At 40.6% G+C, this 20,772-nt stretch overlaps 1 protein-coding gene across 7 annotated transcripts in view; it reads left to right on the top strand.

Annotated features, from left to right (window-relative positions):
• DIP2C (disco interacting protein 2 homolog C) overlaps window positions 1-20,772 on the top strand; it is a 443,314-nt gene that overhangs the window by 212,381 nt on the left and 210,161 nt on the right. For 5 of the 7 annotated variants that reach the window (XM_075827418.1, XM_075827415.1, XM_075827420.1 and 2 more), the window contains exon 2: window positions 18,527-18,595. The exons of the other annotated variants lie outside the window; for them this stretch is intronic. In XM_075827418.1, coding sequence (XP_075683533.1) covers window positions 18,556-18,595 — 40 coding nt within the window. In that variant the 5' untranslated portion in view covers window positions 18,527-18,555. The remainder of the gene's footprint in view (window positions 1-18,526; window positions 18,596-20,772) is intronic. 7 annotated transcript variants of the gene reach the window in all.

The raw sequence follows: 20,772 nt of genomic DNA, 5'->3' as shown, positions 1-20,772 counted from the left end.
AGCCAACAAACGAGCCAATGTAAACAGGGGATGTATTGTCGACAATGATTTAAAGTGTTTGGGGGCCAAACAATCGTTTGCCCCCTTTATAGTTTGAATCAGCCCATGCAAATAGGCTTTAAACGAGCGCCGATTGACTTATATGGCTGATCGGCACTCGTTATGGGCAGAATTCTGGCCGTGTAAATCAGCCTTTTTCCCCGTATATGTTCTAGAGATTATAGGGATTTAGTTGCAGTCTCCACGCTCAAGAATACTCACTGATGTTCTCTTCTGACATTTCAAACAGTCATGTACCTAAATACCCTGGACAAGGCACAGTCGCTTGCTGGTGCCCTCCTAGAACCCAGCATCTGGGGCACATGCCTCCCCAGCCTCCCCTACTACACCTCTATATTTGAAACAAGGATTTGCAGTTTACATGCACATTTTTGCAACTTTTCATGCAAATATTTAGATATATTTTTTTTAGATATTGTAAAACCTGTCTAGTCTAGTGAGATTGTATGCAATAGTTGCATTACGTTGTACTATGTTATTGTCACTTCATGATTCCATATGGGTTTTTCTTTTAGCTGCTTTTTGAGACCAGCACCAAAAGATGCTTTCAGCTACAACTTTTTTTTATGATTGTTTCATTCGTCTGTATACACATAAGGCTGGGTTCACACGACCACTTTAACTTCCGTAATCGACGGACGTATTTCGGGCGGAAGTCCCGGACCGAACACACGGCAGGGAGCCGGGCTCCTAGCGTCATAGTTATGTACGATGCTAGGAGTCCCTGCCTCTCCGTGGAACTACTGTCCCGTACTGAAAACATGATTACAGTACGGGACAGTTGTCCGGCAGAGAGGCAGGGACTCCTAGCGTCGTACATAACTATGATGCTAGGAGCCTTGCTCTCTGCACTGAGTTCGGTCCGGGACTTCCGGCCGAAATACGTCCGTCGATTACGGACGTTAAAGTGGTCGTGTGAACCCAGCCTAATGGTGAAGATTTTTCTAAAACAATCAGTGCGTACTTCATGCAAATAAGAGTCCAATTACCTGTAATAAAGCAGTGATATTATAACTAGGCAAAGATTCAGATAGCTGCCATAAGCCTGTATCTAAGGCCGGATTCACTCGAGCGTGTGCGTTTTGCCCGCGCAAAAATTGCGCCGAGCGCGATTTGCACGCACCCATTGACTTCAATGGGTGCATGCAGTGCGAAACGCGGGCAAATATAGGACATGTCATGAGTTTCACGCAGCGGACAAACGCTGCGTGAAATTCAGACAGGCTGAACGGCCCCATTCACTAACATAGGTCCGTGCGACGCGCATGAATATCACGCGCGTAGCACGGACGTATTATACGTTCGTCTGATTAAGCCCTTAGGCAGAGTGGCTTTTTGTCCGCACCCTCCCAGGCTTCCAGACCGGTCAGCACACCTCTTTTATATACACCCCTGATTAAAGAGCCTCTCATCACCCAATGGCATTTCATTTGGTATTAGATATTTTTGGATTTAACTAGTATTCATATGGCATATGCGGGTTATCCGTTGAGGAGCTGAAGGTTGGAACCTGCTGGTATACACATCCTAGGAAATGTTTGCTTCATCTGTATGAAGAACAATTCTCTGACATGTGCAACCAGGAAAGTGTAATATGAAATAAAATGCCTCTCTTGGAGTGAAAGTACAGAAGGCACTATTCAAAGCCATAGACTGTACATTCCCTAGACAAGAAATTCATTTTACAGACAAATAATTGCGTGACAATCTGTTCGGATCAATTTGCTTGTCATTTTAAGACTGCTAAAAACAAAGTAACGGTGACAATTTTTAGAGCCGCAAAGGTAATTTTATTTGATGTTTTTTTTGTTTTTGTTCTCTATTTTCTTGCACAATAGCACAGGAAGTCTTTCCTCCTTATCTTCTGAAGAGTTTTAAATGTGAAAATCCATTTTTACAGAACAAGATGTTCATGATCCTCGCAGAGATGTCTTCTACTATAGTAGGATCTATCAGATGTATAATTGTCCTTTATGACCCATGCAAAATTGAAGGGAAAAATGTAGACTCAATATTAGCAAAAAGGTTTATTATTTTGTTTAGCCATTCGGAAGTAATAATCTAAACTAGACTTTTTTTTAAAAAGATGAGTGGATTTTGGTGTGACAAATAAACATCACCTGTCTCTTGTATGAATGTTTTAATCTGTCCAATCGTTGGTCCATTCCGCCAAAGAGACAGAACCTGTTGTGCTCCTGTAACTACTAAAATGTCCTTCATTTTCACCTTCATGTTGTCCATTCGGTGCCACATACACATATATAAATACATGATGGATAGATTTTTTTAGGTATGTTTTATATTTTATGAGGGAAGAGGGCAAATACGTTTTTTTATTATTTAACTGGTTCCCGACCACTGGCTTTGTATTTACAGCCAGCGGTCAGGGTCCTTAAAACCTGTGCCATAGAGTATTTAGGCTGTGTTCACACAGAGTTTTTTGCAGGCGGAAAATTCTGGCTCAAAATTCCGTTTGGGATTTTGAGGCAGATTTTGTTCTTCCCGCATGTCGTTTGCCGCGATTTTCGCTGCGTTTTTCACCCGCGGCCATTGAGTGCTACGGGCAATAAACTGCGAAATATGCTCTCTCTGCCTCCCATTGATGTCAATGGGAGGTCAGAGTCGTAAACGCGCGAAGACAGGTCATGTCCCTTCTTTCTCCCGCAATGCGGGAGGCATTTTCGGACGGTTTTTGACGAGTTTTGCGGAGCGGATTCCGCTCCAAAAAGCTTGTCAAAATACTCTGTGTGAACAGGCCCGTACTGTGCGGGTTTTAACTTGCTGCCCGAGCGATCGGGCAGCTGAATGTCGGGTCTCCGGCAGTCAGTGACTGCCGGGGACCCTGAGGAGAAGATAGAAGCAGCTTTACCTGTGTATAGGAATAGAGGCAGCGGCCGCACCGCTGTCTCTATTGGTCCCGGTGATCATGTGACTGGTCACATGATCGAGGGGTGCCGTTAGTGGCAGACTGCTGTTGGGTCTTACTAGACCCAGCACAGCCCTATTAGTGACAGTAGTCACTATGAGAGGGCTGATTTCCCCTGTAACTGGGGCTGCCCATTACTTTCAACGGGCTTTACGATGTACTGTGCCGACGACCTGTCATTTTACGCGTCGCTGTCAAAAGACGGCGCGTAAAATTACAGCCTCGTCAAAAAACAGCTCCGTAATTTCATACGTAATTGCAGTTATCGTGTGCACATACCCTTACAGTGGAAAAAGATGGTGTAAAAAGAAAAAATATATATAAAGTCCCCCAAAGGTCTTTTTTTTACCTTTTGAGGGACAGACCATAGTAATAAAAAAATAAAAGTAAAGTAAAGTGCAAAAAAAATGAATAATAAATACACATAAAATACCCACCCCAAAAAAACTGTTCCCCCCGCCAATCATTGTCTGAACGCTAGCCCTGAGCCAATTACCCTAATATAGACATGTAATATATTAAAATTTACGGTAGACAATGACGATCTCAAATAAAAGGTCTATTTTAGGGTAAAACTATGTTATTACTAAAAAATAGCTGAAATGTAATAAAGCTGTTTTTTTTACTATTATTTTCAAACATTAAGCCTAAAAATTCTAAAATAGAAAAAAACGTGTATAAAAATGATAAAAAAAACCCCAAACCTGCATTGTCTACGGAAAAAAACATTGCAAAAATCACGTCGCTAGCCCAACAAATAAAAAAGTTATAGCCATTTAACTAACGCGTGCTTCTGGTCCTGAAGGCTCAAAATAGCCCAGACCTGAACTGGTTAAGTCCTATATAATTGCTGTGATTAATTTTACTGACTTCATGTTCTCACGATGTTTGGTCACCAATATGTTCAGCCTAAAAAGGCCCCATGCACACGACTGTAAAAACGCCCGTAATTACGGGCCCATAGACTTCTATTGGCCACGGGTACCTCCCCTTATGCTTACGGGAAGGTGCCCGAGCCGTTGAAAAATATAGAACATGTCCTATTTCAGGCCATAATTACGGCATGGGCAGGCCGATAGAAGTCTATGGGGCTCCCGTAATTACGGGTGACTACGTGTGTGCACCCGTAATTACGGGAGCGTTGCTAGGCGACGTCAGTGTATAGTCACTGTCCAGGGTGCTGAAAGAGTTAAACGATCGGCAGTAACTCTTTCAGCACCAGGAACAGTGACTGCCGATCACAATATAGATAAAGCTGTAAAAAAAAAAAAAGATGTTCATACTTACCCAGAACAACCTGCTTCTTCCTCCAGTCCGGCCTCCTGGGATGACGTTACAGCCCATGTGACCGCTGCAGCCAATCACAGGCCAATCACTGTCTGCAGCGGTCACATGGACTGCGCGTCATCCAGGGAGGTCGGACTGGATGTCAAGAGGGGGATGCGTCACCAAGACAACGGCCGGGTAAGTATGAATTTCTTTTACTTTTATTACGGAAAGGGCTGTCCCTTCTCTCTATCCTGCACTGATAGAGAGAAGGGGCTGCCGATTACTGCTGTGTAATTTTGCAGAGAAAACGTGCCCGTAAATAAGGGTGGAATACGGGTGACACCTGACCCGTATTTACGGGCACGGGTCCGTAAATACTGGTGCAATACGGGTCGAATACGTGTGACCAAAGACCCGTATTTATGCCAGTATTTACGGGTGGACAAAAATACGGTCGTGTGCATGGGGCCTGTCTGCTCTTCTGTTCACTGAAATTACTGGTGTATGGATAGGGTGTTGTCAATGTCAACTTGAACTATCGAGTCACATGATTATGATGATTTTAGGAAAGGCACATCAAAAACTCTTCTGCATAAGTGTACAATGATTTGGTTGTTGGCTATTTAGAGCTCTGGGAGCCTTAGAAAATCAGGAGAACAGCAAAACCATTTTTAACTCCTGTGTAGTAAGCTGAGCACAGAGATTTGGCCATGAGGTCCATACACATAGAAGCAGGCATATTTTTATTTTGGAGGAGTGCTTACCATAATTTCTGCCATATGTAACTATAATCGGTGCCAAATCTAATGCCACAGGTGCATTTTGGTCATCTAAGTGTTTCTGAGCAAAATACCCCTTGCTCAAGTAAATTACATAAAAGTTCGCCGAAGGTTATGATCCTATACTTTGGTGTATCTATTAAAAGCATAGCCCGGGAACAATACAAGTATCACCTAGAGACAGGTTGAGAAACTAGCACTGTACCTAATACTGCCCACTTGCTGCCGTTTCGGCAGGGGCAGTGTTTTCGAGGTACCATTCTACAAAATTTGCTAGAATAAATGGTATAAAAGTTCTTTAAGGGAAAACCCTATAATACTTTGTGTAGACCAATAAACTTTTAGTAAATAGGCAATGAAATTATTCCTACAGATATATATACCAGACGTTATAGAGAACATCAGGGATATGTGTTTGTGATCATGGCTTTTTGGTTGATAGTGTGGAGTTGTTGTTTATGGATATGTCTATTCATATCTGACATCATCGCTGACCTCTCTCTGTCTATAAACCCGCGTTTGACGTTCTTGCCTTTCTATTCCTTTTGTATGCTCCATGGTTATTGTCATGATTTTTTTCCCCACTCTGTCGCACTTGGAACAAAACAAGTTCATGGCCTAGTTTTATCCCATCTTGCTCTGGGCCCAGAGCAAGAACTTCTCATTGTTTTAGAGCCTAAATAATTGGTAGTTTAGAAAATTGTTCCATAGCTGAATAACTGCACGTGCTATGGTTTTAATTAAATTATGTTACATTTTTCTTGATTCATTCTTTATAAGGTGGGTTAAGAAATTAAGAACTAATCTGTTCATCCAAAAAAAGTAAATATAAATGCCAAATTACAGTAATTGCATGCCCATAGTTTAATTAGAAATACATTTGAAGAATCCGTTTTTAGGTATCTCCTCAGAGGGTTTACTAGTTCATGTTGCTTGTCAACCACTCGGCTTTCTGTTTTGGTGACTACCATTTAAGAGTATGAAGCTAATTGTACAGAAGCATCCATAGGAATATCTATATATTAAAGGCTATATACACCTTTGAAAACGTGCGTTGTCTTTAATAAAAATGTGTATCCGTGTAATTAGTGCAACTTTGTAATTACATTTTATTAAAAATTATTTTGACTTTCTGAGATACAGCTGCTTTGTATCCTGTTTACAGAGCAGCTGTATCTAGCGCTGAAAACTATATCCGTCAGGTCAGCGGAACCGATACACCCTATTGACAAGGGGAATGTTAACATCCTGGTGTTAATGTATTCAAACAAACAGAGGAATGCCACAACGCAGAGTTTAGAGAAAATATGCTCCACAATTGTTATTTAATGGTGAATACATGTATTTACGAAGACCGCTCGACAGGTCCTCTTTAAAGGCTATGTAAACCTTTCAACACCGTTTTGTTTTAAAAAATAAAAAAAATTATTATGGCGTATTAAACATCTTTTTAAAAACGAATTACAAACTTGATTAAAACACCATAATACATTGTCTAATTAAAGAAAAAAAAAATGCTTTAAAGGTTTACATAGCCTTTAAGCCCCGCTCCGGCCAGGAAAGTTCCCAAAATGGCTTAGAAATGCCTATTTCTATGTCAATTTGGGTAAGCGCTGCTCTTTTTTTGTGGTCCGTCCCAATCCTGCAAATGGAATCGTAAGAAGCGTCTACAAGAAATCATACATCTTCAGGGAGAAATACAGGCAAAACGAAGAGGAAAAGGTACAGGAACAAGAAAGAGGGAGGCTTATGAGACAATAGTGGAGATTTGTCAAGACTTGTGCGAAGTACCAACCCAACCAACCAACCAGATTTTTGCTTTTATTTTTTCAAGAGCCTCTGAGAATGAGACCTGCAATATGATTGGTTGCGAAGTGCAACTCTTCCCCTTTTTCCCTCACTAATTTTGATAGAACATTGTACAGCAACGTTTTTTTTTGTTTTTTTTAAACCTATGTCCAAAATTGGGGTCATACATTTCCTTCCACCCCTCTGTATAAAATTATGCTTTCGAATATGTTTTGCTGTTATTGCTTTTAAATAATGAGGTTTTTGTAGTTTTATAAGTGGAAACCGATTACCGTATCAGGATTTAATCTTCAGAGCCTGGATATTGTGCTTTAGTGTACAGCACTATAATGACAGGAAGATTAAAGTATCATGAGGAACACTACAGGAGAACATTGATGTCCATAGGAGCTTGTAACCTCTAATGGACATAATGATGCTCCCCCCATAAAACACTGAATGTCTGAATGGCCCCATTTACTTGCATAGGTCCGTGTGACGTGCGTTATTTTCACACCCGTAACACGGACGTGAAATACGCTCGTGTGAATAAGGCCTTAGTAATGTCATTAACCCTTTTTCTAATCGTGTAATAAAAAAATAAATCTGTGGATTTATTTATTTTCAATAGATTTAACCCTAAAATGGAATAGAGGGCTTATGATGGTCAACTAGTTTTTACATTTCAATCCATTTTATTCTTAGATTTAACGTTCGAGTCTTATTACAACACTAATAGAATTATTAAAAATTTGTAAAGGAAACCTAATTTCAGGAAACACAAGGTAACGTTTCTCTAGTTCTGGTTCTCTTGTAATACTTTAGTAGGAGAGTTTATAATGGCAGGAAAAGCATGTTCGACACAACAGTCATATACATTAGAATGTAGTATCATTTCAGAGAGACTTAAAGAGGCTCTGTCACCAGATTTTGCAACCCCTATCTGCTATTGCAGCAGATCGGCGCTGCAATGTAGATTACAGTAACGTTTTTATTTTTAAAAAACAAGCATTTTTGGCCAAGTTATGACCATTTTTGTATTTATGCAAATGAGGCTTGCAAAAGCACAACTGGGCGTGTTTAAAGTAAAAGTCCCACTGGGCGTGTATTGTGTTCGTTACATCGGGGCGTTTTTACTTCTTTTACTAGCTGGGCGTTCTGACGAGAAGTATCATCCACTTCTCTTCAGAACGCCCAGCTTCTGGCAGTGCAGACACAGCGTGTTCTCGAGAGATCACGCTGTGACGTCACTCACTTCCTGCCCCAGGTCCTGCATCATGTCGGACGAGCGAGGACACATCGGCACCAGAGGATACAGTTGATTCTGCAGCAGCATCGGCGTTTGCAGGTAAGTAAGAAAGAGGATTAGGGGTCAGCAACCTTCGGCACGCCAGCTGTTGTAAAACTACAATACCCAGCATTCCCATGACATCCTTTAGGTGGAATAATAAAGCCTTTGGCTGTCAGTGCATGCTTGGAGTTGTGGTTTCACAACAGCTGGAGTGCCGAAGGTTGCTGACCCTTGGGTTATCCCACGTGGGCAATACATAGAGCAAGCTACATAGAAGCTGTATCTTGCCATCAAAGTCTATTCTGTCAGGACATCTAGACTGACGGCTCGGCTGAAAGCTGGTCCTACGTGTCTCTGCGCTGTGAAGTTTATGAACTTTAGCTGGATCCTGCCTGTCAAACACGCAGGACCAGCTTTCAATGGAGCTGTCCGTTCAGCTGACGGGACGGAATCGGCTTTGACGGCAAAATGCAGCTTCTATGCATACAAGATACGTAGAAGCTGTATCTCAAAGAAGTAATTTAGTTTAATTTTTTCAATAGAAACCAATTTAAAATTTGCTTAAATTTACCTCAAACATTGTTTTGTTACTAATAAAAAAAAATGAGTTCAAAGGTGTACATCGCCTTTAAGTACTAAAACAGACATGTCAGGAGAAGTGACAGGGTCTCTTTAACCCCTTAACGAGATGCCACGTACAGGTACATGCCAGCCATTAAGGGGAAGTATGGAGCAGGCTCATGGGCTTGTAATACAGCCAACACCTCACTGCAACGGATGGAATCAAAGATCAGTTTGATTCCGCCTGTTTAACCCCTTCAATGTAGCGGTCAATCGTTACCGCGGTATTTGAATCATTAGAGTCAGGGGGCGGCCCCCTCTGACGTGCCATTGCCCCCCACGACACGATTATGGGTTGCTGATGGTCGTCATGGCAGCCTAGGGGCCTAATGAAGGCCCCCAGGTCTGCCATCTTTTAAAGGATACTGTCCGTATAACAATATACTGCAATACATTAGTATTGCAGTATATCATGAAAGCGATCCAACGATCGCTGGTTCAAGTCCCCTAGGGGGACTAATAAAAATAAAAACAGTTAAGTTTCTTTTAATGTTCTAAAAAATATATTTAAAAGTTTTAAAAAAATCAACAAACCCTTTTCCCATTTTTTTCCCTAAAGCAATGTTAAAAAAATATATATAAGTTCACATACGGTAACTGATATACCAGGTTGATGAACGCCGTAAAAAAAAAAAAAATATAAAACACGCAAATTGCTGTTTTTTGGTCTCCTTGGCGCTCAAATTTTTTTTAATAAAAAGTGATCAAAAAGTCGCATGTACCCCAAAATGGTGTCTGTAAAAACTACAGCTCGCCCCGCAAAAAATAAGCCCTCAAATCGCCAAATTGACAGAAAAATGTAAAAGTTATGGCTCTCAGAATATGGCAACACAAAACTATATCTATTTTTTTTAGCAAATATTATTTTTTTCCTAAAAGCGGTAAATAAAAAAAATAAACCTATAAATTTGGTATCACCATAATCGTATCAACCTGTAGAATAAGGTGAACATGTAGTTTTCACCACCTGATGGACGCTGTAAAAACGAAACCACCCAAAATATGGCGTAGTCGCTGTTTTTTGGCCATTTCACCCCACACATGGTTTTTCTTCAACTTCCCAGTGCATTATGTGGTACAATAAATAGAGCCATGAAAAACGACAACTTGTCCCGCAAAAAAAAAAAAAGCGCTTATACGGCTATACCAACGAAAAAATAAAAAAGTTATCGCTTTTGGAAAGCGGGGAGGAAAAAATTAAAATGAAGAATGGCCATGTCCTTAAAGGGGTTAAGGTGGTTGGATTAGAAAGGGTTATTAGACCAAGGAGAGAAGGAAATTGGAGGCTATATACAGTGAAGGAAATAAGTATTTGATCCCTTGCTGATTTTGTAAGTTTGCCCACTGTCATAGTCATGAACAGTCTAGAATTTTTAGGCTAGGTTAATTTTACCAGTGAGAGATAGATTATATAAAAAAAAAAAAAAAAATCACATTGTCAAAATGATATATATTTATTTGCATTGTGCACAGAGAAATAAGTATTTGATCCCCTACCAACCATTAAGAGTTCAGCCTCCTCCAGACCAGTTACACGCTCCAAATCAACTTGGTGCCTGCATTAAAGACAGCTGTCTTAAATGGTCACCTGTATAAAAGACTCCTGTCCACAGACTCAATTAATCAGTCTGACTCTAACCTCTACAACATGGGCAAGACCAAAGAGCTTTCTAAGGATGTCAGGGACAAGATCATAGACCTGCACAAGGCTGGAATGGGCTACAAAACCATAAGTAAGACGCTGGGTGAGAGGAGACAACTGTTGGTGCAATAGTAAGAAAATGGAAGACATACAAAATGACTGTCAATCGACATCGATCTGGGGCTCCATGCAAAATCTCACCTCGTGGCGTATCCTTGATCCTGAGGAAGGTGAGAGCTCAGCCGAAAACTACACGGGGGGAACTTGTTAATGATCTCAAGGCAGCTGGGACCACAGTCACCAAGAAAACCATTGGTAACACATTAACAATTAACCTAGCCTAAAAATTCTAGACTGTTCATGTCTTTGACAGTGGGCAAACTTACAAAATCAGCAAGGGATCAAATACTTATTTCCTTACTGTACATAAACATGGTATCTTAATTGTCTTAACATTAAAATTGATTTAATGTATCTATTCACTTAAGATACTAAAGACGGTTAGTTGCAAAAGACACGTAACCAAGTGACCTTCTGGATTTGATGTCCTTGCTCTTAAATATGTTGGAATAAAGAAATCCAATTTTTTACGAGAAGCGCTGGAGTGGAAGACTTTTTTTTCTGCCTATTGGTCAGTCCAGTGCTTAGGCCACTCCGCAGAGATATCTCATGCCTGGACTCAGACTGCGACACTGTACTGTATATCACTTGTTCTCAACCTTGTGCATCTAGTAATTAAAATCGCAGAGGAAGAATTGTGCCAGAATGATGGGGCAGATTTAATAATACTGTCTAAAGTTTAGATAGCTTAAAACTAAACCAGGCAGGCAGAAGATGTGCCAAGTTAATCTGCGGCGCACGCTGGGCGATGGATTTAGCACATTTTGCTAGACATGTTAGACCCACTTCTCTTCTATATACCTCTTCTTGGGTGGGCAACTTTACTCCAGTATTTTCTGCCAAAATTGTGACGACCACATTTCTAGACCATGCACTTCCAAAACGATCTAGCGAGGTGCAAAAAGCGTGTAAAACACCTAATAAATCTTCCACATGGCATGTGCACCATATTTTTGACGCAATTTTCGTTACATTTCTGGCACGTTTGACTTAGACCTTCTGTAAACTGTGGGTGAGATTTGTCTTGGTGATTTCTGCATCTCTCGAGTATGAATTAGCCCCATAGCTGCCAAATGGGCTGCTTTTATAGTACCAACGTCCTTGTCCACCATCTAGAGGACTAAATCAAGGGCATCCACATTTATTAAAAAGTTTCAAGAAATCCAACCCTAATTGTTCTGAAATGGAATTAAAGATGAAGCTGATGAGTAAATAGGAACAATGAAATTTGAGCCGTGACTGTCTCCACAGTTAATTTTACCTCCGATAAAAGCATCTGGAAATCTATAATCGGATTCTTCTCAGCACTCGCGTTCTCTGGGTTTCCCTGAGAAGAAAATAAGATGCCAACTGCCCATGTCTATTAATGAAAAAAGAGTTAGTCTACAGCTAATGTTGCAGAAATTAAGTTATTCGTTTGCTGCCGGAGACAAGAGGAAGCAGTGAATCTACCTAGTCAGTAAGGGTATGTGCACACGACCTCTTTTCAGACGTAATGGAGGCGTTTTACGCCTGAAAAGACGGCTCCAATACGTCGGCAAACATCTGCCCATTGCTTGCAATGGGTCTTGGGGTATGTGCACACGACAACGCCAAATACGTCTGAAATTACGGAGCAGTTTTCAGGAGAAAACCGCTCCTGAATTTCAGACAGTTTTACAAGTGCACGCGTTTTTCGCGGCGTCTTTTACGGATGTAATTGGAGCTGTTCTTCATTGGAGTCAATGAAAAACGTCTCCACTTACGTCCCAAGAAGTGTCCTGCACTTCTTTGACGCGGGCGTAATTTTACGCGCCGTCTTTTGACAGCGACACGTAAAATGACCGCTCGTCTGCACAGAACATCGTAAGACCCATTGCAAGCAATGGTCAGATGTTTGCCAACGTATTGGAGCCGACTTTTCAGGCGTAATTTGTGCCGTAAAACGCCTCCATTACGCTGGAAAATTGGTCGTGTGCACATACCCTTACAATGTTCTGTGCAGACGAGCTGTCATTTTACGCGTCGCTGTCAAAAGACGGCGCGTAAAATTACGGCCGCGTCAAAGAAGTGCAGGACACTTCTTGGGACGTAATTGAAGCCGTTTTTCATTGACTCCAATGAAAACCAGCTCCAATTACGTCCGTAAAAGACGCAGCGAAAAACGCGTGCACTTGTAAAAACTTCTGAAATTCTGGAGCTGTTTTCTCCTGAAAACAGCTCCGTCATTTCAGACGTATTTGGCGTTGTCGTGTGCACATACCCTAATAGATTCGAAGTCGACATTGATGGACTCATTTTAAGAGATGTCATGAATGTTGATACTGATGAACGATAATTAAAGTGCTGATGGGTAATAATTTTTTCGCGAGATAGCAATGTAAATATTTGTTGTAGCGTCCATGGCCGCGGACCGTCGGGGTTACTCACCCCCAGCGGCCGCAGCCATGGATCTGTGAGCGCTGGCCCGCATATCCTCCCCAGGAGACTCCAGCGCTCACTTCTGCTGTGTCCCATAGGACACATAGGAATTATCATTAATTAGCCCATGATCACCCTGGACTATAAGAAGGGCCATGCCCCCTTGCTCGGTGCCTGAGCGTTGTGTTTTCCTAGGTTAGTCTAGCAAATGGTCCCTTAGAGTTATGCTGCTACCTGTACCCTGTACCCCGTGCTATTTGTTCCTGTGCCTTAAACCTGTTGGAGTTGTGTTGTGCCAGCGGTTCTGCCTGCTGTGTTACACCACGTCTGGTGTCTGCTGCCAAGTTCCCATCTGTGCCTAGCCGTTGCTACTGTCTGAACCACTACTGGTACCCTTGTGCTTGGACTATTTATATATTGACTTGGTACTCTGTTGGCCAGCTGCTATCCCACTACGGCGGTATGGCCCAGTGGGTCCACATACCCAAAGATCGTGACCGCTATACAGAGATATGCAAAAACTTAATCTGTCTCCGTTGTAAATTTTGGAAAGTAGTTTTTATAGTGTTCTTTACTGGACATAATAAAATAGTACACAAATGTAATCTATGTGTCCTCAGATTTGTTAGTCTTGTTTTCTGGGGCAGATATGCAATGTTTCGAAGAATAAGGCTGTGGCATAATTTTGAAGTGGTTGCTTAGTTTGCAACCCATTTCCCATTGTAGATCGCGCTGTCAGAAAATGGTTATTGCTGTCCACTCTGCCTATCAGCAGTTTCTGGTGGAGATTCATAATGTTAAAGCATGTGTTCCCGGTAACGTCCCTGCCATTCATTGTTTTTGTTTAGTATCCCTATTACCGGATATTACCGTTGCCCAATGGACCCCATTGACTTATTGAGCTTTAGGCTGGGTTCACACGACCTATTTTCAGACGTAAACTAGGCGTATTATGCCTCGTTTTATGTCTGAAAATAGGGCTACAATACGTCGGCAAACATCTGCCCATTCATTTGAATGGGTTTGCCGACGTACTGTGCAGACGACCTGTCATTTACGCGTCGTCGTTTGACAGCTGTCAAATGACGACGCGTAAAAATACAGCCTCGTCAAAAGAAGTGCAGGACACTTCTTTGGACGTTTTTGGAGCTGTTTTCTCATAGACGCCAATGAAAACAGCTCCAAAAACGGACGTAAAAAACGCTGCGAAAACGGCGCGAAAAACGCCACGAAAAATGCGAGTTGCTCAAAAAACGTCTGAAAAATCAGGGTCTGTTTTCCCTTGAAAACAGCTCTGTATTTTCAGACGTTTTTGGTCACTACGTGTGCACATACCCTTATTCTTCCTGTAAAAATCTGACAGGACTTGTAACAGAGGCTCTAAACTGAGCCTCCAATGGAGATGGGAACATATCCCAAATTAAGAAGGGCAGCAGAATAGTTCGAGTTGTTTTTGAGAGACGTTTAGTCACTTTACTAAAAATTACTAAATCATCCTACATGTGTTAAGTTAATATAGTTACCTCTTCCTAGTTCTGTTGTGGAAATTAATTTCATCAATTATCGGATCCATCAATCACCGCAGCACAAGTTTAATTTAGTCACATACCTATAAGATAACATATTCTCATTTCACAGGTCTGCCAGTTTCAGATTAATTTAAAGGTTTTTCTCAAATTATGTATTAAAAGTTTTTACTGCTTTTTGCTGAATACAAAAGCAGATGTGAATACAGGCTAATTGGTCCCCCTCCCCTATTTTCACTCTCAAGGCATTATTCCGATATGCTTAAGAATTAAATGTTTTCTGCAAGATAAATTGCTAATTGCACCTAGCAATTCCCATCTGTGGAGAAAAAGTTTGACATAATGGAACTATAAAAGAAAATAGCGGATTTAGTCAAATAAAATCTGCATAAATGAAGATCACACAGTGTTTTAAAGGCTTTATGTGTTCTGATTTTCGTACACATGTACATTTATGTAGATAACTTATGACCTGGCACCAGCTGCTTAAGGGTTTTTTGTGCCCCATTGTTTTTCAGAAGAGTAACATTACTCTTGAATGTCTTTCTCCGTAAAAAAACAAAAAAAAACCCTAGTAGCCCTGACTGCATGTTCATACATGGCAGATTTGTTTCAGAAATTTCTGTGACTGTCCCATACATGGATTTTCAGTCTCCGAAATTTATCTAATAAATCTGCCATGTGTGAATTTATTCTGAGGCCCCCTGTACACGACCCTGCCAGTAATCGCGGTCCGTAATTACAGGCATGGCCGGCCACGGACAGCCACCCACATTTGTGGCCCATGCTCCAATATAAAGTATGGGAGCACGGTCCGTAAAAAATTAAAAAGTATGGCATGTCCTTTCTTTTTTTCGAAGCCTTTCTACAGCATGGACGCCTTCTCGTAAATATACGGGAAGGTCTCCGTCGGCCATAGAAATTAATGTGACCGTAATTACGGTCTGTAATTACGGGCGAAATCTACGGTCGTGTGCATGGGGCCTATGGTGTTTTTCGATCCACTTCCCGTTTTGTCTACAAAAGAAAATGTATGCAAAAATTGCATCAGAATGCCAAAGGCGAAAATGGACAGATCCTGGTCCAGTTTTGGCTTTTTAATGGTGAGATGACCACTCATACAAAATGTTGGACTGGCCCACCAGAGTACCAGAGGATCCTCTGGTTGACCTAGGCTCGGCCCAAATGTCCATTAGAAGATTTCAGAGCCGATAACTTGCCATTAAGGTCTATTTCTTATGGGTTGATTCACAAATAACATATTAGACTTTGTTGTCCTGTGTGCGCATTGATTACCGCAAAGTTTACAATGCAATTAAAAGTGGACATTTTCTGTATACATGGAAGTTAGGCCCTCAAAATTATTTCCTCCAAGAAAACCAAGTCTGACACTGCATATTCACCACCACCTCTCCTCATATCCATTGGCGGTGTAGAAGCCAATGAATACAATGAATTCTAGAAAATTATTTACCATAGTTCCGATTTCAAATGTCATTGTGCAAGTGAGGGCTAGAAATGGAAATGTTAGCAGCTAATTGATTAGGAATTTAATTTTACAACGCATTATATTTTATACTTGCCCTCTGTATGTAAGGAACTTTCCATCTTCTTGTTGTCCTTCACGTTTAGGGTATGTTCACACGGTCTATTTTCGGCCGTTTTTCAGGCCCTAAACGCCCGAAAAACGGCCGAAAAATTGGAAGCAGGACGCCTCCAAACATCTGCCCATTCAACGGGAAAAACGGCGTTCTGTTCTGACGGGCCGTTTTTTTATGCGGCCGTTTTGAAAAATGCCCGCGAAAAAGAAGTGCAGGTCACTTCTTGGGACGTTTTTGAAGCCATTTTTCATTGACTCTATGGAAAACCGCTCCAAAAATGGCCGTAAAAACACAGCGAAAATCGCGAGTGGCTTAAAAAACATCTGAAAATCAGGAGCTGTGTTCCCTTGAAAACAGCTCCGTGTTTTCAGACGTTTTTGACTCAGCGTGTGAACATACCCTCAGGGTATGTTCACACGGCCTATTTTCAGACGTTTTTCGGGGGCTTTAACGCCCCCAAAAATTGCTAAAGATGCGGGGGCTTAACGCCTCCAAACATCTGCCCATTGATTTCAATAGGAAAAACAGCGTTCCGTTCCCACGGGCAGTTTTGTATGCGGCTGTTTTTAAAAAACTAATGCGTAAAAAAAAAAGTTTGTTAAAAGAAGTGCATGTCACTTCTTGAGCCATTTTTTGAGCCGTTTTTCATTGTCTCAATAGAAAAACAGCTCCAAAAACAGCCGTAAAAAACGCATACAAAACGCTTGATGCTTAAAAAACAGCTGAAAATCAGAGTCTGTTTTGCCTTGAAAACAGCTCCATATTTTCAGCCGTTTTTTGTTCAGCGTGTGAACATAGCCTTACTGTGAACACCAGTAGATCTACCTTCAAAAATAGCATAATTTTGTATTATTGAATTATTGGGCAAGGTGCAGTTTGCAATATCCTTTAGTGGGTTAAAACAATACCCGAAAAAGATTTGTCTTAACAAATTTACATGGAGTATATATAATTTGAAGGTAAAGTCCTTGTGCAGTCTTCTCTGTGGACAATAACTGGTGACAAACCAAATATGAACAAACTTTTATAATAATATGAATAAAAATACTTCCAAAATAAAATAAATTAATAATCAGGGAAAATAATAGATTTATTGCCAGCGCTATCTCTGCATTGCTTGGGTGGTAGTGTAGGCTCCAGACTTCATGCCAAAACTCTCTAGAAATAAAGAAAGTTTATAACGTACGGTAATTATGTCTATTGATATCATAAAGTTTTGCTTTCAGTTTGCTGTTTCACTGAACTTAACCCAAAATGTATTAGAATTTAGCTGGCCAACTCTTAAGTAATGGTAAAATCATACACCAATGGAGGTTCATCTGTTTACATAACCGGCATTTTGGGCACGCAACTACTATGCTTACAGGGATTGTCCAGCTATTTTTAAAGTGTGTGTTTTTTGTTTCTTAGAAATTATTAATAAAAGTTATATTTTAACAACTGCTCTGTTTAGTCAGCTGGAAATCAGGGCATCCCTTTGCCTAACCGCAAATTAGTTATATTTTGCGCTCATAAACCCAGGCATACTGATGCTTTTCTAGGGGAAAGTAGCCATAGGCTACTTATTTCTTCTGCAGTGGCCACTAAAGGGGAAATGTAGTATTACATGTGACCATACATAAATGAGACTAGTCAACCAGAGTGAGAGCTGATTCTTGTTGGCCGCTCTCCGCTCTTGTTCATAGAGGAGAGGGAATAATGAGCGGGGAACTAGTCTATAACACATCCTTATGTTCTAATAGGGTATAAGAAAAATCGTTGTTGACATAGAGTACATTTGTCTTATCAGTGTCTTATCTAAATAAATGTATATAACATCTAGATGCTTTTCTTCCTCCACTGTGGGTTTCGTTGCGGTTTTTCAAAGGTTGAACCTGGCCTTAAACTATTCTATGAGGCCCACATAGATTGCAGACAAAGACGCGCCATCGCTTATGGATAATAATAACAACATGCTTTGTTTTAATTGTTTATTCATCTTCTGATATTATCTTCCCTCCATTACTCCATATCTCAGAACCACAGATTCATACATCTTGACAGGTGGGACATATAACCATGATCATCCTGATTTTCCTATTAAATATAAAATTGCCCAAACCAGAATGAAGTCTGAAAATTTTGCAAGTACGGCCGTAGAGAGAAAATATAATAATGTATATATATATATCTGCTATTCAGTGGCCGTAGAGAGATGGGTGATCACCCCCGGTGGGCACTGGAGTGCCCGGCATCTGTTACATTTGTAAGATCATTCAAAAATAGCTAAACGTTATAGAGACTTTAACATTTGACTTCACTGAAGAGGACAACTCGGGGTCTTATATTTCTAGGTCATTTCTTGATTTGAAGGGGGGAAATGTTTCTTATAAGTTACATAGAACAAAATATTGCTGAAAGTTGGGTATTTTGTATATGACAGGGCCAATTGAATGAATTAAATATGTCTTGCCTGCAATGATTAATTTCACTAGCTGTTTCTTCCAAAATAACTGTTTTCCAGGTCATCCATGTATCTCGGGTCCCTCAGCAATGAGATGGCATGGGAGGTCTTGGAAAACAGCAGCATTATGTAAGAAGGATTCATACGTATTTTCAACATTTGATTGTGTTTGTGCCGTGTTTCGACGTCTCCTTCGCCACTGTGATTCCTGTGATTTTATTTCTGCAATCATGAAATGTTGTAGTCACCAATCAGGAGCTCCTTCATGGTGACAATGAGAAATCAGACTCCAAGAGAGTCAAGAGCTTGTTCTCCTCCTCTAATTACCATGACGTGGCCTTCTATAGTGTCATATCACGTGTTGATTATCCATTGATTTGACTGTTATGTGTAATGCTATTTGATATTTATATAGCATTCAATGTGAAATTCTAAATTTACACGCATCATAATTTAAAGTCGTGTGACTATAAGTGACAAGTGGTCATAAATGAAATGGAGAAATAAACGCACAATATATTAGGTTTATAACCAGTGTTTTGGTTTTGTATCTTAATATTGCTGGACAATAAAAATATAAGTTTCCGGGGGCAGCCATTTTTTCTTATGCAGGCCTCAGTGGAGGTAAATGCAAAGCTCTGTTTAAAATAGAAAGTGTTAATATCTACTAAACGGATTATATTACGTATTGGATAGAAACGTAAAGCAGTCAATGATAAAATATCAGCGGTTGTCTAATTCTTGGGGTGTTACTCCTTGAAAATCTGTGTACTGATGTCTGCAATAAATCAAAATGGCTTTCCCTTAAAGTTGCTTAAAGTGTAGCTAAACGTTTGACAAACTTTTTTGTCATGTCATAGTGACATGTCAGAAGTTTGGATTGGTGGAGGTCCGAGCACTGAGACCCCCCACCAATCGCTAGAACGAAGCAGCTGAAGTGCTCGTGTGAGCGCTCCACCGCTTCTTGTCTGTTCAGCTTTGTCCGGAAAGCTGATGTATCGGAGTACGGGCTCATAGACTTTCTGTTGAGTCCATACACTGATATATTTATTTCCAGAAAAAGCCGAACAGACACGAAGCTGCTGAGCGTTCACACGAGCGCTTCAGCTGCTTCGTTCTAGCGATTGGTGGGGGTCTCGGCGCTCGGACCCCCACCTATCCAAACTTCTGACATGTCACTATGACATGTCAGAAGTTTGTCAAACGTTTAGCTACACTTTAAGATGAGAATGTTGACGGGATAAACTGGGTCTATGTGTATTATTAATAGAGTTAATTTGGAAATGTGAACATTGGATATAAGATTAGGCTATTACCCTATTTTAGTTACAGAACATTGCAGACCAAATACATTTTTGGGAAAAATCTGATTACTATGGCAGAACGATATAGAGAATAGTGTGGTTTGAGTAGAGCCTAGATTCTATGTTACTTCTCCACCCTCAGTTCAGGTCACGACTGGTTGCTAGGGACGTTCTGCACGATGACCTCATGTAGCAACTAGGCAGTGTAAACCTAGTAACTGCTGGATCTAAACTGAATGTCTCAAGGAACAGCTGTTCTGGAGCAGGATTGGCACTGACAGCAGAGAACAATGAAAGTAGCAGTCAGGCCATTCCTTTCATCCACTGAAAGCAAGCAGAGATCTTGAACATTGTAAATAATAAAATCACAAAGTGGAAAACTTTTCAGTTAACAATGAGTAACTTTAATTTACATAAAGCTGGATTACCCATTTAGATATAACAAATTAAAAAAAAAATAATCAAACAGAACAATGATAAAACTAAGCGGATGTATGTAGGTTTGTTTGTTTTTTGCACACGGCAGTTTTCCTGTCAGTAATCTCATTAAAGAACACAGCGGTCAGTCTCTTTTTAGTCATCTTTTACGGAAAGTGTCTAGTAACAGAGAATGGTAGCTTGTTTTCCGCTTCAAAACGAAATTTCTCTAAATGTCAAAAAATTCTGTTACTTTATTAAGCTTTTCAATGCCCTGTTGTATTTCTTAAATTTCTACTGAATTTAAAAAAATAAATGAAAAAAAAATGGATGTACCAACTGGTAGAGTTGATTTGCTAACTTCTGTAGAGTGTCTCTGTTTACTTGCTTGTAAGATCTTGCTAGTTTTTCTATCGTATTGGTCTAGGGAGTTGACTATTCAAAACCCGACTTGATCATTTAGGTAAGTATCCAAATCAGGAGAGATTTATCTCCTTTGGCCTGTGAGGGTAAGGCCACACAGAGCGGCCCTGATAAGGTCGCGACACAGCCAAAAATCGCGCTGGCACCATGTTCAGAACGGCT

The sequence above is a fragment of the Rhinoderma darwinii genome, chromosome 5, assembly GCF_050947455.1.
Source record: "Rhinoderma darwinii isolate aRhiDar2 chromosome 5, aRhiDar2.hap1, whole genome shotgun sequence".
Lineage (NCBI taxonomy): Eukaryota > Metazoa > Chordata > Amphibia > Anura > Rhinodermatidae > Rhinoderma > Rhinoderma darwinii.
Note: the sequence above shows the minus strand (reverse complement) of the source record. Positions and strands in the feature narration are given on the sequence as shown.